This window comes from Cynoglossus semilaevis, chromosome 2 (assembly GCF_000523025.1).
Source record: "Cynoglossus semilaevis isolate Cse_v1.0 chromosome 2, Cse_v1.0, whole genome shotgun sequence".
Classification (NCBI taxonomy): Eukaryota; Metazoa; Chordata; class Actinopteri; order Pleuronectiformes; family Cynoglossidae; genus Cynoglossus; species Cynoglossus semilaevis.
Genome location: NC_024308.1, coordinates 15,734,968 through 15,758,000, shown reverse-complemented (window position 1 = coordinate 15,758,000; position 23,033 = coordinate 15,734,968). Strand labels below are relative to the sequence as shown.

The window sequence follows — 23,033 nt, the reverse complement described above, 5'->3', positions numbered from 1 at the left end:
CACTCAGATTCAGCAGTCTCTTGATGGCGTGGTCGAGTATCTGCTAAACAATACGCCGCTGAACTGGCTGGTAGGACCCTTCTTCCCTCAAATCAAAGAGAAGACAGAAGAATCGGTGATGCTGGAGCATGATGGAGCAAAGTAGACTTTTTATACCCTGAGTGAATAATCACTGCAGTGATAGAAGACTATGGTTTAATATATCATCCAATGAACTACATGTTTTGTTGTTAAATTACAGCTGATGGCACTGCAAACAATTTCTGTTTTTTTTTTCTCTTTTTGAATGTAAAGGAAAACGTGTTTCATGTCAAATCAAATATGAATTAGCATTTAGCATGATTTTAACAATTTAAAGAAAGTCATTTCCAGGTTCTTTTTTAATTTATCACATTTCCTCCTTCCATCTCGAGTTATGTGATCAGATTATCAGTTAGTTTTAATTGCATTCAATTTGAATCTGCTAACCGTCCAGTGTTGACTGTCCATCTTAAATGTTCATGAAAATAGTCAATAACCGTTTTATCAATAAATGTACATCAAGTGTTATGTGTCTTCTTGGTCTTTTCATCATTGCTATAATAATCAAATTAAAGAAACATAAGGTGTTCAGGTGATTTTTGGGTCACAAAGGTCACACATACAATATACATAGTAGTAGCGGCTCTCTGCCCCATCAGTTTTGGAGTCTGTCAGAAAAGAATTGAAGACTGCTTTAGACTGAAAGTATTGGCAGAAAAAAAGGATTTTATTGCTGCTTTTATTTGAGCTTTTTGTATGTGTGTGTGAGAGAGAGATAGAGGGTGTGAATATGTGTGAGAGGGGGAGATGTGATAGTCTGTCTGACTCGTTGCTAGAAATGACGTCATGCTCGTTGTTTCCAGTATCGGGAGCTAAAAGCTGTGTTAAAGGCCGCTGTCTGCCGAGGACACAACTTGTCCAAATTTAAAGTCCAGGATCGTCGACAGCCACCGGTACCTTGACTCCCAGGTAAAGTAGTCACTGTCTATTTATAAATATCGTTCTCATGGCTAGATGACCGGTTTAAAAGCCGCCAGTGCGTGGACAGGACACTGCTGGGGAGACTGTTGGTTTAAGATGATAATGCTAGCGGCTCTGCTAACGTTAGCTGCTAACAGTAGCTTTTTATTCGATCGAAGAGACAGCGATTTGTGATTTTGTCACAAAATAAGCCTAATTGTTGGTTTATGTTGTTTTCCTCGCACTGATAAGACACCGATCTAGTTTGTCCTTGTTTTGTCCTATTCGTTGGTGGTGTCAGACAAACAAAACCGTCCAGCTGGGCTGTTTGCTAATGTTACAGTATTTGCGTTCAGCAGCGAGAGACAATTGTTTTCTGCTGCAGACGAACCCAAACTGTAGACAATCACTTTATAAATTGTAGCCAAATAAGTGATACAACTTGAATTTATGGTTGAGGCCAAGTTATTATTTTTATGCAGATGTCTTTAGACTTTTTGTTGGTGGTGTTCTGGTAACTTTTCTCTAAACAAAAAAGGCTGCGCCGTGGAAGAAAGCTGAAAAGCAGCAGAGCAAGCTTTAAAACAACAACAACAAAAAAAAACCCCAAAACAAAACAGACAACAAGTTGTTTTTTACACGAATTCCAGTGACTGGTAAATGTTTTTTTTTCTTTTACCTTTATTATAAATATATAATAATAGTAATACAACTGACACACATTTACTTTCCTCGTGGAAAGAATGGGACATTTTTGTCGACCAGTTGTATTAATTATTAATCGTAATTAAGAATTAAATAAGAAATTAGTAATGCCCAATTATTTTGCAACATAACAACATAACAATACATTTTCCAAAATCGATAGGTTTTCATAAAGAACAAGCTAATTAGCTTCGTAGAGGTTTATAAAAACGGTGCCATTTTAGCTTCCTAGCTTGAGAGGCTAAATTGAAACGAATGTTGTTTGTTACAAATACTTAACGAAAACGAAAGATATTTAGAGAAAAAAAATATCCCCAGTGGCTTTATTAAACGTATCAAAAAGTCCAATGTGAAAACAATCCGTGCTCTCTGTGAAATAGCATTGGTGAAGAATTTAAAACTTCTTAGTTGTCAGTTAATGTCAAAGCAATTTAAAACTTCTTAGTTGTCAGTTAATTGTCAAACAATGTCAAAGCTAAAAAGATTATTAACCCCGGTTTTAGTTGTTAGTATTACTCTTCCCAAAGGAGTAGGTTAGGTTGTGAAACTTGAAGCAGTTAAGCTTGAAAATATTTGTAGCAAGTGAAGTGTGTAGGCTTTAAGGCTTTACAGTAGCATTAGAGCACAGTAAAGAGGCAAAGACAGCCTGGAGCACTGATACCAACTCTGCTTTATATTATAATACATAATGAAGCCTTAAAAATATATATCATCAATAACTGGCAACACTAAAGGAAGGTTCTGGAGGCCAGGGTCCAGTAAAATATCACCAAGTTGACCACCACAAAGTTTTCTGTGAAGAAACTTTTTAGAGTCATCATAACACATCCCTTGCTTGTTTGATTAATGCTGCTCGCCAACAGATAAGGTCAAGGATAACAACTTGGCTATTACATGTTATGTTCTGTATATTTTTCACCTGACTCTCCTCTCATGCTCAAATAGTCATAAAAAACGGGGCAATTGAACAACAATAACTTTTTATATTGGATTAACTTTACGATCCCATTTTCAGGACCATCCTCTCCCACCCCCCCTTACCCCTTCAGTCAGAATATGGCTCAGGAGACCAATCAGACGCAGGTACCGATGCTTTGCACTATGGGATGCGGTTTCTATGGTAACCCCCGCACCAATGGCATGTGCTCAGTCTGCTATAAGGAACACCTGCAGAGACAACAAGGAGGGGGGCGAACAAGCCCCCCAGGAGAGAAGGGTAAGAAGATGGAAGGGATTCAACTGCTGGGTGGGGGGGGGAAGCTGGATGCGGGTACAAAGAACATACAGAGATGTGTGGGCAAAAATGACCTAAAGGTGATGTTAGAGTGTGTAGTTTCTGCCTATATTGCTTTAGAAACTTAGGGGGCAGGGCGATGACATCAGTCCTTTTTCGACAGTCTCTTCATAGCAGGATTATTATGCCGCTGTTAAGCTTTGTTCTGTGTACTGTAAAGGGTGTGATTGCAGGTTATTGATACAACCATTTCCTCGTCTTTATTAGCATTATAGGTAGCATCACAGTTACAATTCTGCACCATGTAACCATGACCAGTCATGTTGAATCGGGATCAGAAGGGTGTGACGCACTGGGGACGTGACCAATAGACTGTACAAAACAACTCAAGAAGCCATCCATAACTCAAAGCCAAATCCCGGAAGCAGACCAGCAGCAACTCGCTACTCATTTGTAAATAAATCTGTTGAAATGTTGATACTTTTCTGTTTCTAACTTTTCTGTTTCTAAATAGATAGATAGATGTATAGATAGCACTTTATTAATCCTTCGGGAGTTCCCTTTGGGAAATTTGGGCTCCAGCAGCAGTACAGCACCAAAAACAACAGTAAAAAAAAACACATGAATAGGTAAAATACATGAGTAGCAGCACACTGTCAATGAAAATGGGAAACCTAAACAGTGTATGCTAATCTGATATTAGTAGATATTATATATATATATATACACACACACGTATAGATATATAGATATATATACACACACACGTATAGATATATAGATATATATACACACACGTATATATATACACATATATATACACATATATATGCATATACGTACACTGTGTATACCACATCATCTCTATGGTATGTATATGTATATATATATACACATATATATACACATATATGTATATATATATACTGTATATATGCATATGCATATATACAGTATATACGTACACTGTGTATACCACATTATCTCTATGGTATGTATATGTATATTTATGCTAACTAGTGTAATTAAAAGGATGTTATGTGGACAGGTATATAAATAGTTTAAATATATGAACAGTATAAATAGTTGAGTAATGAAATAATTCATAGGCAGTTCTGGCAGATATGTTAGTGTATGGGGTGTCAACCATGTTTATACGACCGTTATTACTAGGAGCTGCTATACATACGTAATATAATATAGGATAGATAGTCTTGGGTCTTCTTCTATCAAGCACAATATATTATTGTTTAGTCAAGTTTACGTGAAAAAAAATGTCATAGTTGATAGTTGGGTTGTGTAACAAATGCCTCGTGGCCAGTGATCATCTGTTGTATTGCTGTTGTGATGGCATGAATAATGCAATGTTACCCTTAATTGATTATCCAGCTGTTGACATTGTGTCAACAGCTGGGCATATGGTGCTGAGACGTAATGCATTTTATTTCCATTAGGGCAAAAGATGTTGTTTTTTTTTGTTTTTTTTAATGCAACATTCTCTCCCAATTCCAAACATTTTATTCACGTCAAAACACTGCTTGCCTATGACTTGTCTGGCCCCTGCTTTGTACTGCAAACACGCAACACTTTATAGACGAGTGTGTCAAACATACGGCCCGCGGCCCAGGACCGGCCCAGTAGGGTGTTTAATCCGACCAGCAAGGTAGCTGATACTTGGTGTCTTGATTCAGCGCCTCTGTTGATGCTGCTCCAGATGGTACTCCATCTGTCCTGAATTCTGTCTTTGATGCAGATGGACAGTTGAGTATTTATGTCCTGGTTTTGTTTTATAGGTCAAATCCACCGTATTGTTACTGCTAAGAAAACGTACAGAGAACTAAATCACGGAATTCCACTTTTGTTTAACTTGGACGTGGCCTAAGACATTTGTATTCACTGGTGTTTGTGTTTACACCAAGACTCCGTTGGTCATGGTGTTTACTCAGTTACTGACTCAGTGTCTCTGTCTGTTGTGGTCAATGTACGCTGCTACACAATGTGTAGGGGAAGTTCTACAAGTAGTTTAACTCCACACCTCTCTCTATTTTCTGTCTGGTTTCACTTCCTCTAAATTTAGCTGAGTGTAAACTTCCTGTCAAGGATCTTCTTCAGTAGGATGCATTCCTCCCGGCACATTTTGACACCCGAGCAGTCACACCTGTACAGACAGTTTCTCATCTTGAAAATAACAAATGCTCACTATTTCCCCCCATCACCTCTGGGCTGCTGTGTTCTCTCCCTGGCTCTCTGTTGACAGAGCCTGGCACGACGGCCAAAAAGAAGAGAAAAATGACAAAGTGAGGGCATAGGAGGAGCCGGGAAAGTGCTGACTCGCATCCAGTGCTGGACAGCGCCTTAATTGATCACTCGTTCAGGAGGAAGAGAATGGGGAGGGGGATGGACTGGGTGGAAGAAACTGGGGAGGGTTAATGGAGGAAAGAGGGCCGTACTGGGTATTTCATGCGATTTATGAGGGACAGAGGCGGGGGAAGATGGGCTCTCAGACGAGCGTTACTCAGTCACAAACATCAGATGAAAGGCCACCGACGTTTATCACAGCACAAGAAGAAAGACCTACACTGTGGACACTGCCAGGAATTAGAGAAATATTTTCATGCAGCTATTTGTGCAGTAAGTGTTGGGGGCTGTGTCGGCCGTGTGTGGCCTTCAGTGTGTCACTCAGTCAGTGTGCCACACTGAGTGAAGAGTCAGCAGTGTATTTATAGTGTTGTGCTGGTCCTCATTCAGGGCGAGCATGACTCCCAGTTTGATGAGCTGACTCTCTTTCGCTCCACGTTAGGAGAAATGTGCAGGGCCAGCAATCTAGCAGCACTTAGATTTACTGTGTTCACTCAGACGGAATAAAAGAATGTGTGTAAAGACCACGGTGTGTTTGTGTGTCTTTGGGTAAAATGAGCTTCAGCGTTTGTGTATGTTCCTTGATCAATCAGCAGTTGTTTTTTTGTTTTGTTTTTCCCCTCCCTCATCCTGCTCTCATTAAATAACAAAGCATGGTAATTTACCCACATGGTCATTTCTCAGAACCTTAGTGGAGGCACATTAGTGCCTCATGCAGATTCATGAGTGTGGAATTGGGACGCTGATATGTAACTTAAAAAGATTTGCTGCAAAGAATACAGATGAACCAGAGGGGAACCGTACAGGCCGGGCTAAAGACGACTAAACAGGGCAGGAAATGTCAAACAGAAAAACCAATTGGAAGATCCATTCTGAACATTAACGTTGGTGTGGCATAGCATTTACCTATGTCTATATTTTAATCAAATGCAGATGCATTCACCCTTGTGCATAGACACCTGTTCTGTCATAGGGTCCCAGCCTGCTGTGCTGTGTGTTCACATCCTGACATCCTGCGGCGGAGGCTGATCAATGCCTTTTAATTACCAGGGGCCCAAAGCGCTGGTCGATACAGCTGATGAGGAGCAGAGAGGAGAGGGAATGAGAAAGAAGGCAAGGGGAAGAGGAGGGGGACAGAGATTCTCCAGGCGGTGATTGATGCTCATTCCACCCAGAGAGTCTATACCTACAGATGTGTTGTTAGGCTTGGTTAATCCTATGAAGCTACATTCGTTCACTTTAAAGGCCGCAGTTTAACTGGACCAGCCGCCGCCGTCATGAGGTTAAGTGGGCAGTAGGTGTCCCCCCTCCATAACACAGGCCAATACGTCAATGGTGGCTTTAGAAGACCCTACAGACCCTAGGTAGTTAGCTTCTAAGTGTTCAATATTTGTATGCAAGCATTACATTTTGTTCTTTTATATATATATATATATATAAATTAACTTCCTGAGATCGTGGCTGTGCTGTCGTCGTAACAACACCAACTAATTCACCATGTCGCTCTCTTTTCAACCGAAGGCTTCGACTGCCGCTGCGGCAACCTGTTCTGTGCCATCCACCGCTATTCTGACAAACACGACTGTCCCTACGATTACCGGAGTGCAGCGGCGGCCCGCATACGCAAGGAAAACCCCATCGTCGTGGCTGAGAAAATTCAGAAGTTATGAAGAAAAATCGCAACGGGGGAAAGAAAACAAAAAAAAGATTCCTTGCAGATTTTGAACAATGGCGACTTGAATGAAAACACCTGATGTCATGGCTTCATTTGATCATGGTAGATGTTGACGGGCGGGTCGGGGGGGGGGCAGGGGAGGTCGCAGTCGCCGTCCTGACACTTCCCGTACTAGGCTCTCCCTTTCTTTCTGCTCATGACCGGCTGAACCAAATTGCGTGCGAGTGTGAATGGTGTTGGCAGGGAGGCCTTGTGTGTGTGTGTGTGTGTGTGTGTGAGAGTGTGAATCTGATGGCGAGTTGTGGGGTTTTGCGACCTCTTAGGTATGCATCTTAAAAGAGAGGCTGTTCTTTTCAATCTCCCAGTATTTTATTTTTTCTCTATTGGGGCTGTTGTGTTTTTACTAATAGGGTCCCTGTAGGAGTGGTGGCTGAAATGAGACGGGGGATGAAGTCTGAGGAGATGAACCCAAGCTGGGCTGCGTCCCCTCTGAGGTCGGTGTAGATGGTCTTTAAAATCTGACCGCTAGCTCCCGTAAATCAGTGAGCTTTAGAAATCTAAATCTTAAAGCAAACGTCGTAAATTGGCATTTTCTCCATTACCTCCGCGAAACCGTTGTTCTATGGCTCAACACATGAAAATCTTGAAAATTAGCTTTTTTTTTTTAATATGTCTTTTTTTTATTATTTTATTCCTTTTGGTTTTTAATGAGTGTATGACATTATAAGATCTATATTAATATATTGTGGTTAGCTTGAATTGTGTGATTGCATTCTATTTATTTTATGGTTTGGTTGGTCTGTGCTGGAGGATCGGCAGCATGTGTCGGCAGATCGGTTGAGATTTGCATTTGAACTTTTCGATTATACTTAGGTAATTTCATCACGATTGCGTAACCTTTAAAAGATATACAAGCTCTGGCATTACTGATAGGAGTCCAATAATAGGCAGATGCAATTATGACGTCGCGTAAACACTTTTGGAAGTAAGCACAACTGTGTGTCGGCTGTAGAGCACAAGACCGTGTGCCGCACGTGCTCAGTTTTGTTCCGCCGTCTTGGTCGTTTTAAGAGTTTCTATTTAGCCTTTGCGAGAGGAGGAGTTGTTCGATCAAGTTGACATCTCTCTAAATGCATTTTTCTGTTCTAAAGAGAGACCCACGTGAAGCTCTGTGTTTCTCTAACCACCAGCAGACCACTGCAATGTGCTGAACTGAACTGGGTCGGAGTTGCGATCAGCCGGCTAACGTAAGACTGTCTCGAAGCTACACAGCCGTGTGCTGTAGTTTTTCCTTTTCTTTCTTTCTTTTCCTTTAAGTTTGTGCTCCAGATCGGAGGAGCACTGGACTTGAGGGCCGCTTCTTGTGGTAAGCTTCTTCCAGGAAGTCCGATCCCACGTGCATGTGTGCAGACCGATTTTCTTCCTGTACCGATTGTCAAATGAAGCTGGAATGTTTTGGGTTTTTTTTGTTGTTTTTTTTAAAGCCTCACAGCAGTAGCACAATGCATGGCTCAAACCTCAAGGTTAAGTTAACAGGACTCTACAGTGTTTTCTTCCAAATGTAAATAGCATATTGCTCCTTTTCATATAGTATAATTTTATTGTAGATTTCTGCCAGGTAATGTGGGGACATACGGTAAAAGACTAGAACCATGTGTATAACAGTGCTTATCAATTTTCCAAAAAAAAATGAATGTCTGGATGGCCACATTTTTCTTTTTATTTTCCTGAAATTTCTTTATAATCATCTGCCCCTTTTTTTTTGTCAAAATCTTATGGTTAACTTGTGTTTTATTTTTTCCCCCTCTCTTTCAAATATTACTTGGCCTGATTATTAACTCGCCCCCATATAAGATTTATTAACCCTGCCGACAGTGCATAATTCTATTAATAGCATAGCAACCTAACTGAAAATTACAAAGTTTCATGTAAAATGTAGACACATTACTGAGGGTCCTTTTGATTATCAAAGCCTTTTTTTTTATTGTTAAATTTGAAGTCAGAGGGATTCAGTTGTGTGTGTGTGTGTGTGTGTGTGGGTATATGTTGTAAAGAAGTGAATGGTTTTGGTACACAGATTCTTGTATAAACAGATTATCATGTTGAACCCAGGAGTGTGAATTAACTTTGAAACCCCCCTAACTCTGATTTACCACAGGTGTACTAGTCAAACTGAGCTAAAGTGGAGTGACATTTATATCCAGTGACCACGGTTGTCATTCACAGGGGTCGGACTGTGTTGTGAGAGCGGCTCTCATATTTTAACTTGTTTCTGAAAACAATGGTGATTTTCAACCTTTTTTGTTTTTTTTTTTTTTTTTAGCAAAAGCAGAAAAAAATGTCAGTCAGGCACCGGGGTTTTGTTTTTGTTTTTTCTTATCTGCTTCTCCTGTGTTAACTTTTCATCCTCAGCGGCCGTTATTAGTCTGAATGTTCAGGCACCAGGGTTTTTTTTTTTTTTTCTTATCTGCTTCTCCTGTCCACAAGCTGTGATGTCACTTATCTATGACAAGGCTCTGATTTTGTTAAGGCCCAGGTTTCCACATGTCACTTTTGTTGGTTTTTATTGATAACATGACTGTCTGTGAGGAAGGACTTGGCACCAGGTTATAGGGCAACTCAACCCAAGTAATGAAGCTTGTATGGCTGCGTACAGTATATGAATTCCTTTAATCGTGATGATCATAGCGATGAACCTCAGTGTCATGAGTCTAACTCCAGGAGTGATGATAAAAGAGTGATCATTTTCTTAAAAATGTGTGCTTGAAGGAGAAAAAAAAAATAAAATCTACATTGTTCACACAGCTGTATTTCTTGTCCCCTCTAGTCCCCCAGATACATCAACAGATCTTTTTTTTTTTCCTTTAAAGATTTAGGATCATATGTGTAAGAGCAAGTATAAAACAATAAAATCACAAAGTTTATTTTAAATTACACTTGTGTTGTGTATTTTATTGACTTTTCTGACACTGACGACTAAGCGTATTTACTAAATAATACCATTAATTAATTGATCAACGATGAAGTGATCAGATCAAATATCTTGGTACGGGATGTGTGATGTTAAGATCAAACTTACCGAGCTCTTCCTCATTGACCTGTTGAAGTAATGCTGTGAATACTAACTCTTTCTCACATGCATTTTTTATTAGAGCTCATCACACCAACACATCAGAAATGTTTGATGCCACAGCAGTCTGGGTGGGGATTTTGGTCTCAATTCACTTGGTGTGGAAGAGTTGCCTGAAGGCATGGTTTTATAAATATATTTTTCTGTTTTTTTATTTTTCAAAATGTTTTTTAGAGGTATTAAGTTATGTCCAACACATATTTCTAACCTTTCAATAATTATATATAATCAATAATCATCCACTCCCGTCATGACTGGATTTCAAACTGAGACTTAAGTAACTCTAAATAATCCCCACTGTATATGACTCTGTATCAGGGGTGTCAAAGATATGGCCCGCGGACCAAAAAAGGGCCTGCTGATTGGTCCAATCCGGCCCGCTAGATGAATTTTGAAAGTGAAAAAGTTGCACAAACAATTCATGGTTGTGATGTTTTGTCAAAATATGTTTCATTAAATGTAAAGATTTTTCTAATATACTTGAAATTATTTGCTATTTATAGGTAATTATGTTATGACTCTACTGGCCCGGCCCACTTGACATCTAACCAGACTGTATGTGGCTACCGAACTAAAATGAGTTTGACAATCGTGCTGTATGCATTTTTCATTACACAAAGTTGTGCTATGTATTTAATTTTATTTGAGTGCCCAGCCCCTGAAATGTCTGTCCAGAAAAACTCTGTCCCTCCAACATACAGTATATACTGCTCTAGTTCGAAGCTGACATTCTGACGTTATACCAAAAAAGTCAATGTTTCAGTGACATTAAAACTTGAAAGCTGCTATATTCTCTGAGGTGATTTGTCAAAATGAGTGCAGTTTAAAAAATAACAACACTCAGAATGGCAGCATATAAGAATTCCTGGTAGTTCTTTATGTGTCTCTGGAAAAGGACGTGACGGTTAAGGTTACAGGTGACACTGAAGTCAGGCAGGTGACCATATTTAATGAGGTTTCGTGTTCTCAGTCTCAGAATCTAAACTACAACTGTTTTAAAAGAAAATCTGTTTATAAAACATTTAAATCCTTGCTATAATATCAATGTGTAACCTTCCTATGTTATGGTTTCAGTTTTTGTGTTGACCAAAGTACTGGTCATATTTTCTTCCCAAAAGTTTGTGACTTTTCCTCATCAGTGGTCATGAACTGGTGTACTTTTCATACTTCTTTACTAGGGTTACAGTCTTTTTTTTTCGTCTTCTTTACTAGGGTTACAGTCTTTTTTTTTTTAAAAAAAGAAGAAGAAATATAGTGTATGTGGAAAAACCATTGTATTAGGGCTTCATGTACGAAATAAGTGTTAAGGATTGTTAAAGATAAAGTTAAGATAATGTCGCTTGTGAAAGTGAAGTATTTAAGGCCTCTTTCAATTAGTACAGTGAGTTAAAACACGATTAAAATACCTATACTGTGTGTACTACTGAGGCAAAAAAAAAATGTCGTCAAAACAAATAAATAAAACGGGACTTTTAGCCATGACGTCACACAGAGTGACACAAAGTCCCCTTAAATTATCCAATAGAAACTTGTCACGTGACAATTTGTCTGCTGGTGCTTCCGGATTGGGATTAGATCAGCGGGGAGGCTGGAAAACAATTTACAGACGTGGATACATGACAGAAAGTCAGGGGGATTCACTGAGGTCAGAGTTTTCATGCTGTTTTACGACAGGTGACCGTAAATGAATACTGTTTTCTCATTAAGTCTCATGTTTCGTGTTGCTACTTTCAAGTTTAAAGTTATTTAAAGTAGAACTTATCGTCCAAATTTGAAACTTTTACGGTTAAACTATTTTTTCAACGTCTGCTTGAAAGTATTCGTCGTATTATTTATCTTTCGAACGAAACGTAAACGAACGTTTCGAGAGCGCAAGATAAACTTTAACAACCCCCCAAAAAACAACCCACGGTTGTATTTTTGGGAGGGTATTGAAAGGTCTCTACTTTTCTATTGTTTTGTTACGAAAATAGCTACATATGTGTGAAAACCTTTGGATGTGAACAATTAGGAGACGACGTTCAAAAGGCAGATGAAATTCTCTACCGTAGTTGCCACAACAACCAGTGTACTTTGATGAGCTCACTTTTCCGCGCGTTTGGCAGAAAAACTACAAGTTAAAAAGATAAAAGGGCGAACTGCCTCAAGAAAGGTCTAAACACAAGACCTTTATCGGCACCACTATTTTCTCTTCAGGTATTGAAAATAAATACACCGTATGGATGTCATGTGACGTGGAAAAACGGTCTTTGTTGCTGTCCTGCAGCGTTTTCATGTCAACTAAGGAGCAGATTCAATAGCTATAGCTGCTGAAATATCACATATCTGTCAAAAAAAAGTGCAAACTTGTGTGTCTGTGTTTTTAGCCTCGTCCTCGTCAACACCAGTTCCTGAAAGGGGAAATACCGATGAGAGCCGTCAGCGTTTTTTAAAAATCTCCTTGACTTTTTTGTGTTGAACACTAGAGGAAGCAAAATGGATGTAATAAGGACTTTAGTCGCCACAGGGAAACCGCAGCAGATACTCAGTGAATAACACTTCCCTCTGTCAGCTGCGCCTCTTCCTGCTGCGGCTGCTGCTGCTGACTGAGCACTCCAACTGTATCCTGTCTTTGAATTTGGTCATAGTTTATAGTTATTTTGTTTTGTTCGTTTTTTTACTTTTTGAACTTCGAGGCTTTGTTGTTTCCATCTAACAGGTAAGTTGTTTATGCATGTGTTTACGAATACAAAAGTTAAGTTTAGGACAGTAGGTTAATTATAGAAACAAGATGTAATAGGAATCGATAAATGAATGCTCGTCCGGTGAATAGGAATTAGTGACATCTAAAGGTGAGACTGTATATTGTCATTAATACGGGAATATGTTCATAACAGTGTTTAGCACCAAAGCACTACTTCTCGCGATGTTTGTTGTCATGCAGAACATTCCGTTTTTCTTTCAAACTTCTTTCGAACTGTCAACTAAGCTGACCAAAAAGAGTTTAAAGTTAAAATCCGCAATCTAAAGTAGGCTAATTGTTATTTATCAATCTATCAGGTTTCTATAGTGGCAGTGTAGCACAATAATTGGTTGGAAATATATTCAGTATTCTATATTCTGTCCTTATTTTTTTTCTTCTAATGTAATTTATACTTGAATTTCCCATTTTGCTGAGAATAAATACTTAAATTACCCCAATTGTCGTGAGCACTTGCATTTTCATCATCATTCATCGCTTCGCATACATGTGACATTGTATCGTTGCTAACATCTACATTGTACAATGTAGATGTTTCAGTACCAGTGTGATGATGTGAATGCATCAGTACAATGATCCTCTTGTCTTGCTCCTGCACAGTAAGCGATGAACAGCCTCTCTCTCAGTGAGCTCTGCTGCCTCTTCTGCTGCCCTCCCTGCCCCAGTCGCATTGCATCCAAGCTAGCCTTCTTACCCCCCGAGCCCACATACACCTTCCTCCATGACCCGGATGCAGGCCCTGCTTCACCTGTGACAACAGTGGCACCGAGTCCGTGGGCATGTGGTGGGCCGTTAATGTCCGGGAGTGGAGGAACTGGCTCCATGGATGGAAGATGGAAGCTCCACCTGACGGACCGAGCAGAATTCCAATACTCGCAGAGAGAACTAGACATGATGGAGGTGTTCCTCACACGTTCCAGTAGGGGGAACAGAGTTGGCTGTATGTACATTCGCTGTATCCCAGATGCCAGGTAGGTTAATTTGGAATTGTTTCATCACCTCATCCAGCTTGACATTTGTCTAGCTGGATAGAGAATCTTTGTAAATTTGTATGAAAAAAAAAAGAACCAGACCCGATCTAAAATTTGGAGTACTTGTATTGTTCCTACCTACATTGCCAATGCCTCACAGTTTAGCAGAGTTTGGTTAACCTTGTAAATCCAGATACGCTCATTCATTTTAGTGTTATGGGTTTCCTTTTCAACCTCTGTCTCTGACCTATCCTCTTATCTGCTTCCATCTTGTGTATCCGTAGATTTACAGTGCTTTTCTCTCACGGCAATGCTGTCGACCTGGGTCAGATGTGCAGTTTCTACATTGGCCTTGGCACTCGCATCAAATGCAACATCTTCTCCTATGACTACTCAGGCTACGGCGTTAGCACTGGCAAACCCTCAGAGAAGAACCTGTATGCAGACATTGATGCTGCTTGGCATGCCCTGCGAACACGGTATGTCTTTATTTATAGCAAACAAATGTCTTTGTGAGGAAAATTGCACACTATTCAGCACAGGTGGAAGAAGTGCTGAAAAATGTAACTAAGTAAAAGTATCTTTACTTTGCTTAAATTCCACACAAATAAAAGTAAAAGCACCCATTTAAAAATCTACTCCCATAAAAGTAACAGAATTTACTACTTTGAGTAAAAGTTACTTTAAATTACTTGAATAAAAAAAGATGACCCCATACATCCAATGTGCAACTCGTTGTTTTTAACCAACATGTCTCTTAGTCAACGTTCTCCAGATACATTAAAATAGAGGGAAATCCGCTCACGCACGCTCGCGTAATTTTCTTTCAGTTAACGCGGATTGTTTTTGCCGCATTTAATTTTTCACTAAGTAACAGGTATCTTTTCAAACGTAGTAATGTGAAATACTTGAGTTAAAATGTACTTAAGTAAAAGTAAAATGACCTATTCCCGAAATGACTTAAAAATTACAAATTACTCACAAAAAGAACTCAATTACAGTAACTTGAGTAAATGTAACTCGTTACTTTTACCTCTGCTATTCAGATATGTGTGAAAACAGAAAAATAAAGAGCGATAGAAAATTGCTGGAAGGCTAATGGGTGATCAATCAAGTCTCCTGAGGACAAGGTGATATGATAAATAGCTTATTGAAGATGCTTTTACAGTTGAGTACACTTAATGAAGATTGATCACACATTAGATGGTCAATTACCATCAAGTCTTTGTTTGCTATGCATTGTTTTTTAAATGTGATCAAATAAAATACTCTAACGATCTTCTTTCTCGTTCTGTTTTCAAACCAGGTATGGCATCAGCCCAGAAAATATAATCCTGTACGGTCAGAGCATCGGAACTGTTCCCACCATCGACCTTGCGTCACGGTACGAATGCGCTGCTGTCATTCTTCATTCGCCCCTCACATCTGGAATGAGAGTCGCCTTTCCTGAGACGAGGAAGACGTATTGCTTCGATGCTTTTCCCAAGTACGTCTAAATCGCTGCATAATTTTATATATATAGATATATTTTATTTACTATTTTGACCAAATTTGGGTGAAAATGTGATTAATCAATTTATCAAATCACCACCAACAACAAATTAAATTGTTGATATTTGCTTGTCAGTAGTGTAACACTGAACTTAAAATTATGAGACTAGAGGTTTAAGTTTACAAGAATAAAGTTGTACATTTTTGAGAATAAAATTGTTAGTTTATAAGATTTAAGTTGTTAGTAGATCTGACTTTATTCTCAAACGTTTGACTTTATTCTTCTAATAGTTTGGGTTTACTCTCATAAATTTTTCATAGCATTACGATTTTAAAAAAAGCCGGAAAAAAAAATCTAATTTTATTTTTTTCATTTCTCCTGATCTGTACGACACACAAACTGCCGTAATTGTCGGATTCTTAATTTTCCGATGGTACCTGGATACACCTTGTATGACAGCTGAAACTTCGGCCTTAAAAATGTTGTCTGTGTTAACCTGGCGGTTTGCACCTGTCGTAAAGCTGTTCTGCTCCTCAAGATAGCATGCAGCCAGCTAGTGCATCTTAGTTAATCATTTTCTTATGCTAAACAAATGTAATAAGTATTGAATAGTTAATTAAAGTTAGAATTAAGGTGGTATATATTGTGTGTATATATAGATTTGTTTATACAAAAATGAAATATAATTTTACAAAACATTGTTTTATTTTTAAAATTCATCAAGTGGGCCGGTCATTTTGGCCCGTGCACCCCATGTTTGACACCCCAGTAGGTAGTGTGTTTTACTTCTAATTACTATTCTTTATACACAAAAACATAGCTAGGGCGCGCCATAAGATCCTTAAGAATTGTGAATTCAGCCTACATTTTTGTTCAATGTTTTATGAGACAGGGTGAGTCTCCTGCTCACCTGCCTCCCACCGCTGCACGTCTCTGCTCTGTGATGTAATACACGAGGGGCAGGATATACTGTAAGTTAAAGCCTCAGTGATGGTTTCATCTCAGTTTCAGGTGAGGACAGCTGATCCCGGGAAATCTGTAGATCTTTAGAGTACAATTGCTTGTCAGGTTTGCCAACAGTTCATATCTGTATTCATCTGGAAGTGTCTGTTACTCAGTGGAGAGGAGAGAAGGACAGTAGTGACCACAGACTGCTGAGCGGGTCACGTCTCTATGCAGCAAAAATAGGCAAAACTTCACGGTTTGAATCAGAAAGATTATTATCGGCGTCACTTTGCAAAAAAAAAACCCCATAATTGAAACATAAGTGTTATTGATTTCGTTATGAGTCTTTTTTATATCAGAAGTATTTTTTTAAATATATTTCATCCTTAATCAATGTAGTTTATAAGTATTTAAGTCTAGATTTTAAAATTTACACGCAACCTAGTCATTAGATAAATGGGTGGATGGATTTAGGAATTAATAAATAAAATGGCATAATCTAATATAAACACTGTTTTTTCAATGAAGAAAGAAATATTGAATTATGATACAATATACCCCATTATGTAAAGGCTAAATAACTATAGCTTGTGTAGATATATTTGCTTATACATTAAGTTTTTCACCATGCCAAACTGAAACTCAACCCCTCCGACCCTGATTGTGTCATTTCATCCTTAATTTACAGTTAAGAAAACGTCATTTTTAATTACCTACTGTAAAACCTGACGTATTTGATGGTGCAACTCCCGCAGCCCAGAGCTTCAGGAGTCCATTTGCACATCCCTAGTAAGGTGACTTTCACAGTCTCTTAAATCAAATGTTCTCTCTCTCTCTCTCTCTCTCTCTTTTTTTTTATTATTTCAGTATTGAGAAAGTGTCTAAAATCCCATCCCCCGTGCTAATTATCCACGGCACAGAAGATAAAGTCATCGACTTCTCCCATGGCCTGGCGCTGTTCGAGCGCTGCCCCAAGGCCGTGGAACCTCTGTGGGTGGAGGGAGCGGGACACAATGACATTGAGTTATACAGCCAGTATCTGGAGCGACTCCACCGCTTCATACAACAGGAGCTGGGCACACAACACACATGACAGCGTCGCGGGCATCCGCGGGAATGAACGGTTTTTCCGACGTCTCCCGTCATCTTAACTGTTTTTTTCTAAGCACAGCCCTGTGAGAAGTATTTTTTTTCATGAAGTGTTTCTGGAACACAGTGTGCCTTTAAAGGATTAATGTCACAGGGGCATGTGTTCATAGATGTCTGGAGTATGCAACTGAATACAAAGTAGAGTTTTGTTTATTTTTAATGCTGGAGATTTGTATCACTGCAGCTAATGTGTATCAAGTGACAGGAAGTACAGTGGAGGTCCTTCACTGTGCAACAAGGGCAACCTAACAGGACACTCAATAGGCAATAACGGAATATAATTGAGACCTAGATCACTTCCAGCAGTGGTGCCCAACAACCGGACTGGGGATCGGTGCCGGTCCGGAGGTCATTTGGTACTGGGCCGCAATGGGACAGAGTGAAAAATGTACTTCAGTTTTACGAATTTACTTCATACTAACAGAATAAAGTCTAAAAGATGTTTTAATGATCCTTCAACGATGGCGCGGTATTACCGGTCCGCAGTAGCGGCTGACACCGGCCGACCGGTTCTTGGTATAAAAAAGGTTGGGGACCGCTGAATTACAGTATAGTCAGATCCTTGGAAAGGTTCTGTAGTTTCTTTTTTAGCAAACCTTAACCACTAATTTACAATTTCTGGGGATGTCTAGTACCGATACTGCGACTTGGAGTATTTGCCGATACCGGTATTAATCCGATACCTTCTCTTCTCCCTCAGCATGCTGCGAGCTGCTGTGAACCTTTGGATTAAAGTATCGGATCAAACAATATGTAGGTGTTTTTTCGATGTGTGATCCTGAAATTTTGGCCAATGTTGGACTGATACAAACCAATACTTCGAGTATATTGATGGTTATTTTAAATCTCTATATGTGATTACATGTTTTTAATCAGTAATGATTACAGCAATTATTTTAAACGCAACAATATAAACATATTTTAAAAACCCACACACAAGTGATTTACACAGTGGTCAGAACGTGACACTGACTTGGTTCTACCTGTGTCTTCTCACATGTTGTTTAAGGCAGGGGCTCCAACCACTGGGTTGGGGACCAGTACTGGGCTGTGGATCACTTGGTACTAGCCTACACAGAAATAATTAAAAGTTTTTTTTATTGATTTGTTTGTTTGTTTTTTTATTATTATTTTACACATTTTGCCTAATTTTTTGCCATTGAAGGTGTTGACGTTAATTATCGTGGGCTTGCGCGATCTTGCCACCTAAAGCACGGATTTTAGGGCTAGTGTGAGTGCAGACGCTCCGCACCGAAGCAGCTGTGCATGTTTCTCACAGTCAGGTGCTGCTGCAGATACTGCGTGGTGTCTCTGAGTGAAGCAGCTCACAGTAACGACAACGTTGTGTTGATCAGAGGGCTGATTGTTTTGAAGAAAGCAGCTGTTGCAGCTGTTGTTGTCACCACATTTGCTCTATAACGCCGTATAGACAACAGTCACTGACGTTCGTGTTGGCAACCGGGCTTTAGCTCGCTCGCCTCTGGGGTTATATGAGTGGGACAAGGAAGCCCTGGTGTGAGTGCACCCTGAGGGTGCCTGTCAGTCATGTGGTTCCCATGACAATGGTTTGGTCGTAGGAAGCTGCAGTGTGTGTGTGTGTGTGTGTGTGAAGCCGGAGATAATGAGGAGCTATGAATGATCCTGGCAGTGTCATCATTTTGTGGTTAGGGGCGCTGCAATATTTATGATTGGATGCAAATATATATACAGTGGTGCTTTAAGATACAAGTTTAATCCGTTCCACAACAGCACTCGTATGTGGATCCACTCATATCAAGATTGCATTTTCCCCATTAAAAATAACTAAAAACCAAAAAATACCCCCTATTTAAACATCTAAAAAACATAGATATAAACAAATATATCCATAATATAAAATAATAATAAAGAAAACATTTTATATTATTGTTATAAAAATTGATAAAATAGAATCACATTGTAGATCAAGAGTAGGCAAACTTTTTGATTCGCGGGCGACAATTTTCCTTAACTTGAACAGGGGTCAGGAGCAGATGGATGGCGCGAACTAAGATAAATGACATGTAAAAGTCATGCATAAAGGCTAAAATGCTAAATGTGTTTATCATTTTCTACGCCATCTATTGGGGAAACGTGGCTATTGCATGGAAAAGGCAGAAGTATAATGATAATATAATTTGGAAAACTTTGGCGGGCCGGACTAAAAAGCTGAACGGGCCGCATCCGGCCCCCGGGCCTTAGGTTGCCCATGTCTGTTCTAGAGCCATGACATTGAAATATAATTTTATACAGAAGATATGGATAATTAAATGGTAACACTAAAGAGTAAATGACCGTTTGGTCATGAAGACCCCAAAAAAGCAGCACAAAACTGCACTATGTTTCGACATCCAGAGATTCAAATGGAGCATAAAAATAGAATTCTTGAATGAATTATTTCACAGACTGCAAGAAAATTCTCTACTAAAACAATTCTTTCTAGTTAGGTCTTGGCTTCACCTACTGCCGGGCCGTGCTCTCAATCTGTTAAATCAAAGCAGATTGCCTAAATTCTTCTCCCGCGCCCATTTTTCTGCCAGCTCCAAATGTCAGCAATCGAAGTATGAGTGCAATATTGCCGTTAAATTTTTGATCAACAAGTATTATACATTCTGTGTCCTCTTTTTCATATGCAGCGTCAAATCAGTAAACCGTGCTGTTAAGTGCAATTGACGTAGTAGACCCTGAGAGGGCAGTCTTTCCCCATTACTGTCAGCGTGGCAGATGCACAGCAGATGCAGCAGTTCAGAGCAGCTTTTGTTGTATTAAATATTACTATTTGAATATTTTAGAAACTCCAGGAATTAGGGCAGGGCTAGTGGGGAAAAATAGCAGAGAGTGTAACTTTTGCTGCTGGTACTGCCTGGCTCTCAAAAAGGCTGTTGGTTATTTGTTGTTTTCATTATAAAGGTATGGAAAACCCGCTCTATTTTTTTTTTTTTCAAATCAGTTTGAGCAACAGTTTTTATTTATCCCCAATGCGAGCTTTTATACTTGCTCTATTTCCTCTTTTCTTTTTAAATTTGCATCTTCCAATACCTTATCCTTTAACGCACATATCCTTTTATTTTTATTATTTTATATTATAATTGTTTATCGCACCTCGCCCTCATCTTTACACAAAACAAAAGAATCAGAAATAACGTTCAAAATGTTGCAAAACAAAACCAAAAAAAGTTATTTAAACCATGACGAATTGAAAAAGTATTTTATTAAAAAGTACTGGCTTCCAAAGGAAATCCATCACTTATATGGAGCGCACAAAGCGTTTCAAATACAGTAAAGAGTTAACCATTGGATTTCAGATGTTTTTTTAATTAAAATGACACCCTCCCCCGTTCCCCCCCAGTCTCACCCACTGCTCCTAATCGTCCTTTAATCTACTGACATGACACCCATTTCCTTCTATACATTAATCGCTGACCAGATCTGCTTGGTTTCATTTGACACCGATCGGAATCTGATTTCCGACATCCTGGAACAATTTTCCACCGTCTTATACCATGAGGTATCAGTAACATACAGCACAGCAACAAATCATCTGCGGGATGAAACCGGATACGAACCTTTGGCCTAACTATATTTTGCCCAATAGCACTTTAATATAGCAGAACTAACCGCTCATGCTGCACAATCGAGGCACTCTGTCATGCTCCAGGACCTAACAGGACACAAGATGTGGAGGACTGTCACATGATGTTAAGCATGAGGATTTATTATGCTTACATTTCATGTTTCATCAGGTCACCATCATTTGGAACTGATAAAGACATACAGTGATTTAACCCCTCGGGAAATTAAATGTTTCAAAACTGATTGGCAATTTATATTATATACTGACCAAACACAAAATGACCAAACCAGGTTGACTTATATTTGACCAAAGTAATGGTAATTTGAAGGACATTACAAAGGTTTAAATCAGGGGTGTCAAACTCATTTCCACCAGGGGGCCACATCAGCAATACAGATCAGGGGTCCCCAACCCCCGGTTTGTGCAGCAGTACCAGTCCATAGGTCATTTGGTACGGGACCGCTGTGGGACACAGTGAAAAAATGTACTTATTTTTTTTTACTAATTTACTTCATTCAAAGAAAATCCAGGATAAAGTCTAAAACTATTCAACTATTTTGAAAATCAAATAATCCTTCAATGCTCAGCACTTTGGTAGCAGTCTGTATTAACGGGTGGTACTGGCTGACCAGTCCTTGGTACTAAAAAGGTTGGGGACCACTGGTTTAGATGTAACTACTCCATAACAGACTAATACATGTTTCTACAATGAATTATTATTTATTCAAGCTACAAATATTGTTCATTTTTGTGTAAACTTTTAATAACTCTGATGCATGGACTTTAATAAATGCTTTTTAAGCTCCTGCGGGCCAAATAAAATGGCTTTGCGGGCCGCATTTGGGCCCCGGGCCTTGAGTTTGACACATGTGGTTTAAAGGTTGGTTTGACATTTGTAATTGAATACGTTTTGTGACTAATTTGTAATTTTTTAACTAGTTTCGGGAATAGGTCATTTTACACAGTACATTTTGTAAAGTATTTTACTTTGCTACATTTGAAAAGAATATTTTTTGAAAAGAGTATTTCTTAGTACATTTTTCAATGTTTAGTAACAGTTTCAAAAACAAAACACTTTTTATATTCCAATATTGAAGGCTTTAGATCTGAACTTTAAAAAAAAAAATCAATAAACAGTTTTCATTTCATTTAAGACATTACCACAGACTGACCTCCAGGGTGTGATAAAAATGCCAATAAATCAATTGTCCAATCAGATCAATACTACATACAGTATGTAAAGAGCATTTGGAACGTTAGACTCAAAGGGTCACAACGACAATTATCAAATCATTAATTACAAACTTGACAATCCAGTCATTTTGTATTGACTGTTCGACATCGCACACTTGCCTTTGTAGTAAGAAGTTATTACAGAACCAATAAAGGCATCGCACACTTGAATTTGCTAACACGTTTTTACAACGCACAAGGCTTTACTGCTACACTGCTACATCTGGTGTCGAGCCAATAATGTAGTTAGCTCATGGCTAACTGCCATTAAAGCTTGTTATTGAGGTAAAATGGCCGCTGAACGCAGCTGGTATTTGATGCACTTTAATTTAACAAGTACATCGACACTGTGCGCACTTCGCTCACGACGCTGTTGTTTAAGTACATTGTTTATGTTATAATGCTTGCATTAGTGAGGACTGTAAATGTAGGAAGGCCAACCGAGACAACACAAGGTGTGAGTTCTCACGCCCTGAGACACAAACACGTATTTGTACACAGGTACACAGACAGTGGAAGAAGGGCATTCTTGCTAAATAATTCTAGAAAAAAAATAAACGAGCCTCAGCCTTGAATAGTTCTGCCGCTTTCTCTGTCTGCCTTTGGTTCAGAATGTTCAAAATATTTACCAGTACTTTGTTAATGTGTCCTCACTTACTAATGGTGTGAAGGTGGATCAAGGCGTTCGCATTATTCTGTCTTCAAAATACATCTCTGAGTGTTTTCTTTGTAAAACACTCAGGGAACGGGAACATCAACCATCAGATGTCGGTTTTTCATCAGGAACGGGAACATCAACCATCAGATGTCAGTTTTTCTCATTTGTTA

At 39.1% G+C, this 23,033-nt stretch overlaps 3 protein-coding genes across 11 annotated transcripts in view; all 3 read left to right on the top strand.

The window, feature by feature from the left end:
* Positions 1-549, top strand: part of plin3 (perilipin 3) — an 8,882-nt gene extending 8,333 nt beyond the window's left edge. For all 4 annotated transcript variants that reach the window (XM_008338625.3, XM_017031357.2, XM_025065497.1 and 1 more), the window contains one exon: positions 8-549. In XM_008338625.3, the coding sequence (XP_008336847.1) occupies positions 8-145 (138 nt within the window). In that variant the 3' untranslated portion in view covers positions 146-549. The remainder of the gene's footprint in view (positions 1-7) is intronic.
* Positions 550-730: 181 nt separating this feature from the next.
* Positions 731-9,274, top strand: LOC103399987 (AN1-type zinc finger protein 5-like). The gene is made up of 3 exons (XM_025053716.1): positions 731-990; positions 2,702-2,956; positions 6,770-9,274. Exons 2-3 carry the CDS (start codon positions 2,743-2,745, stop codon positions 6,946-6,948), a joined length of 393 nt encoding a protein of 130 aa, XP_024909484.1. The 5' UTR covers positions 731-990; positions 2,702-2,742; the 3' UTR covers positions 6,949-9,274.
* Positions 9,275-11,618: 2,344 nt separating this feature from the next.
* Positions 11,619-18,484, top strand: abhd17ab (abhydrolase domain containing 17A, depalmitoylase b). Of its 6 annotated transcripts, none has more exons than XM_008338619.3 (6): positions 11,619-11,757; positions 12,450-12,781; positions 13,424-13,794; positions 14,079-14,273; positions 15,101-15,280; positions 17,099-17,324. In XM_008338619.3, exons 3-6 carry the CDS (start codon positions 13,430-13,432, stop codon positions 17,322-17,324), a joined length of 966 nt encoding a protein of 321 aa, XP_008336841.1. In that variant the 5' UTR covers positions 11,619-11,757; positions 12,450-12,781; positions 13,424-13,429. The 6 variants fall into 6 exon arrangements, with proteins under 6 accessions (XP_008336841.1, XP_008336842.1, XP_008336845.1 ...); XM_008338620.3 differs by having other exon boundaries at positions 11,623-11,728; XM_008338623.3 differs by lacking the exon at positions 12,450-12,781 and having other exon boundaries at positions 11,632-11,728.
* Positions 18,485-23,033: the final 4,549 nt, after the last annotated feature.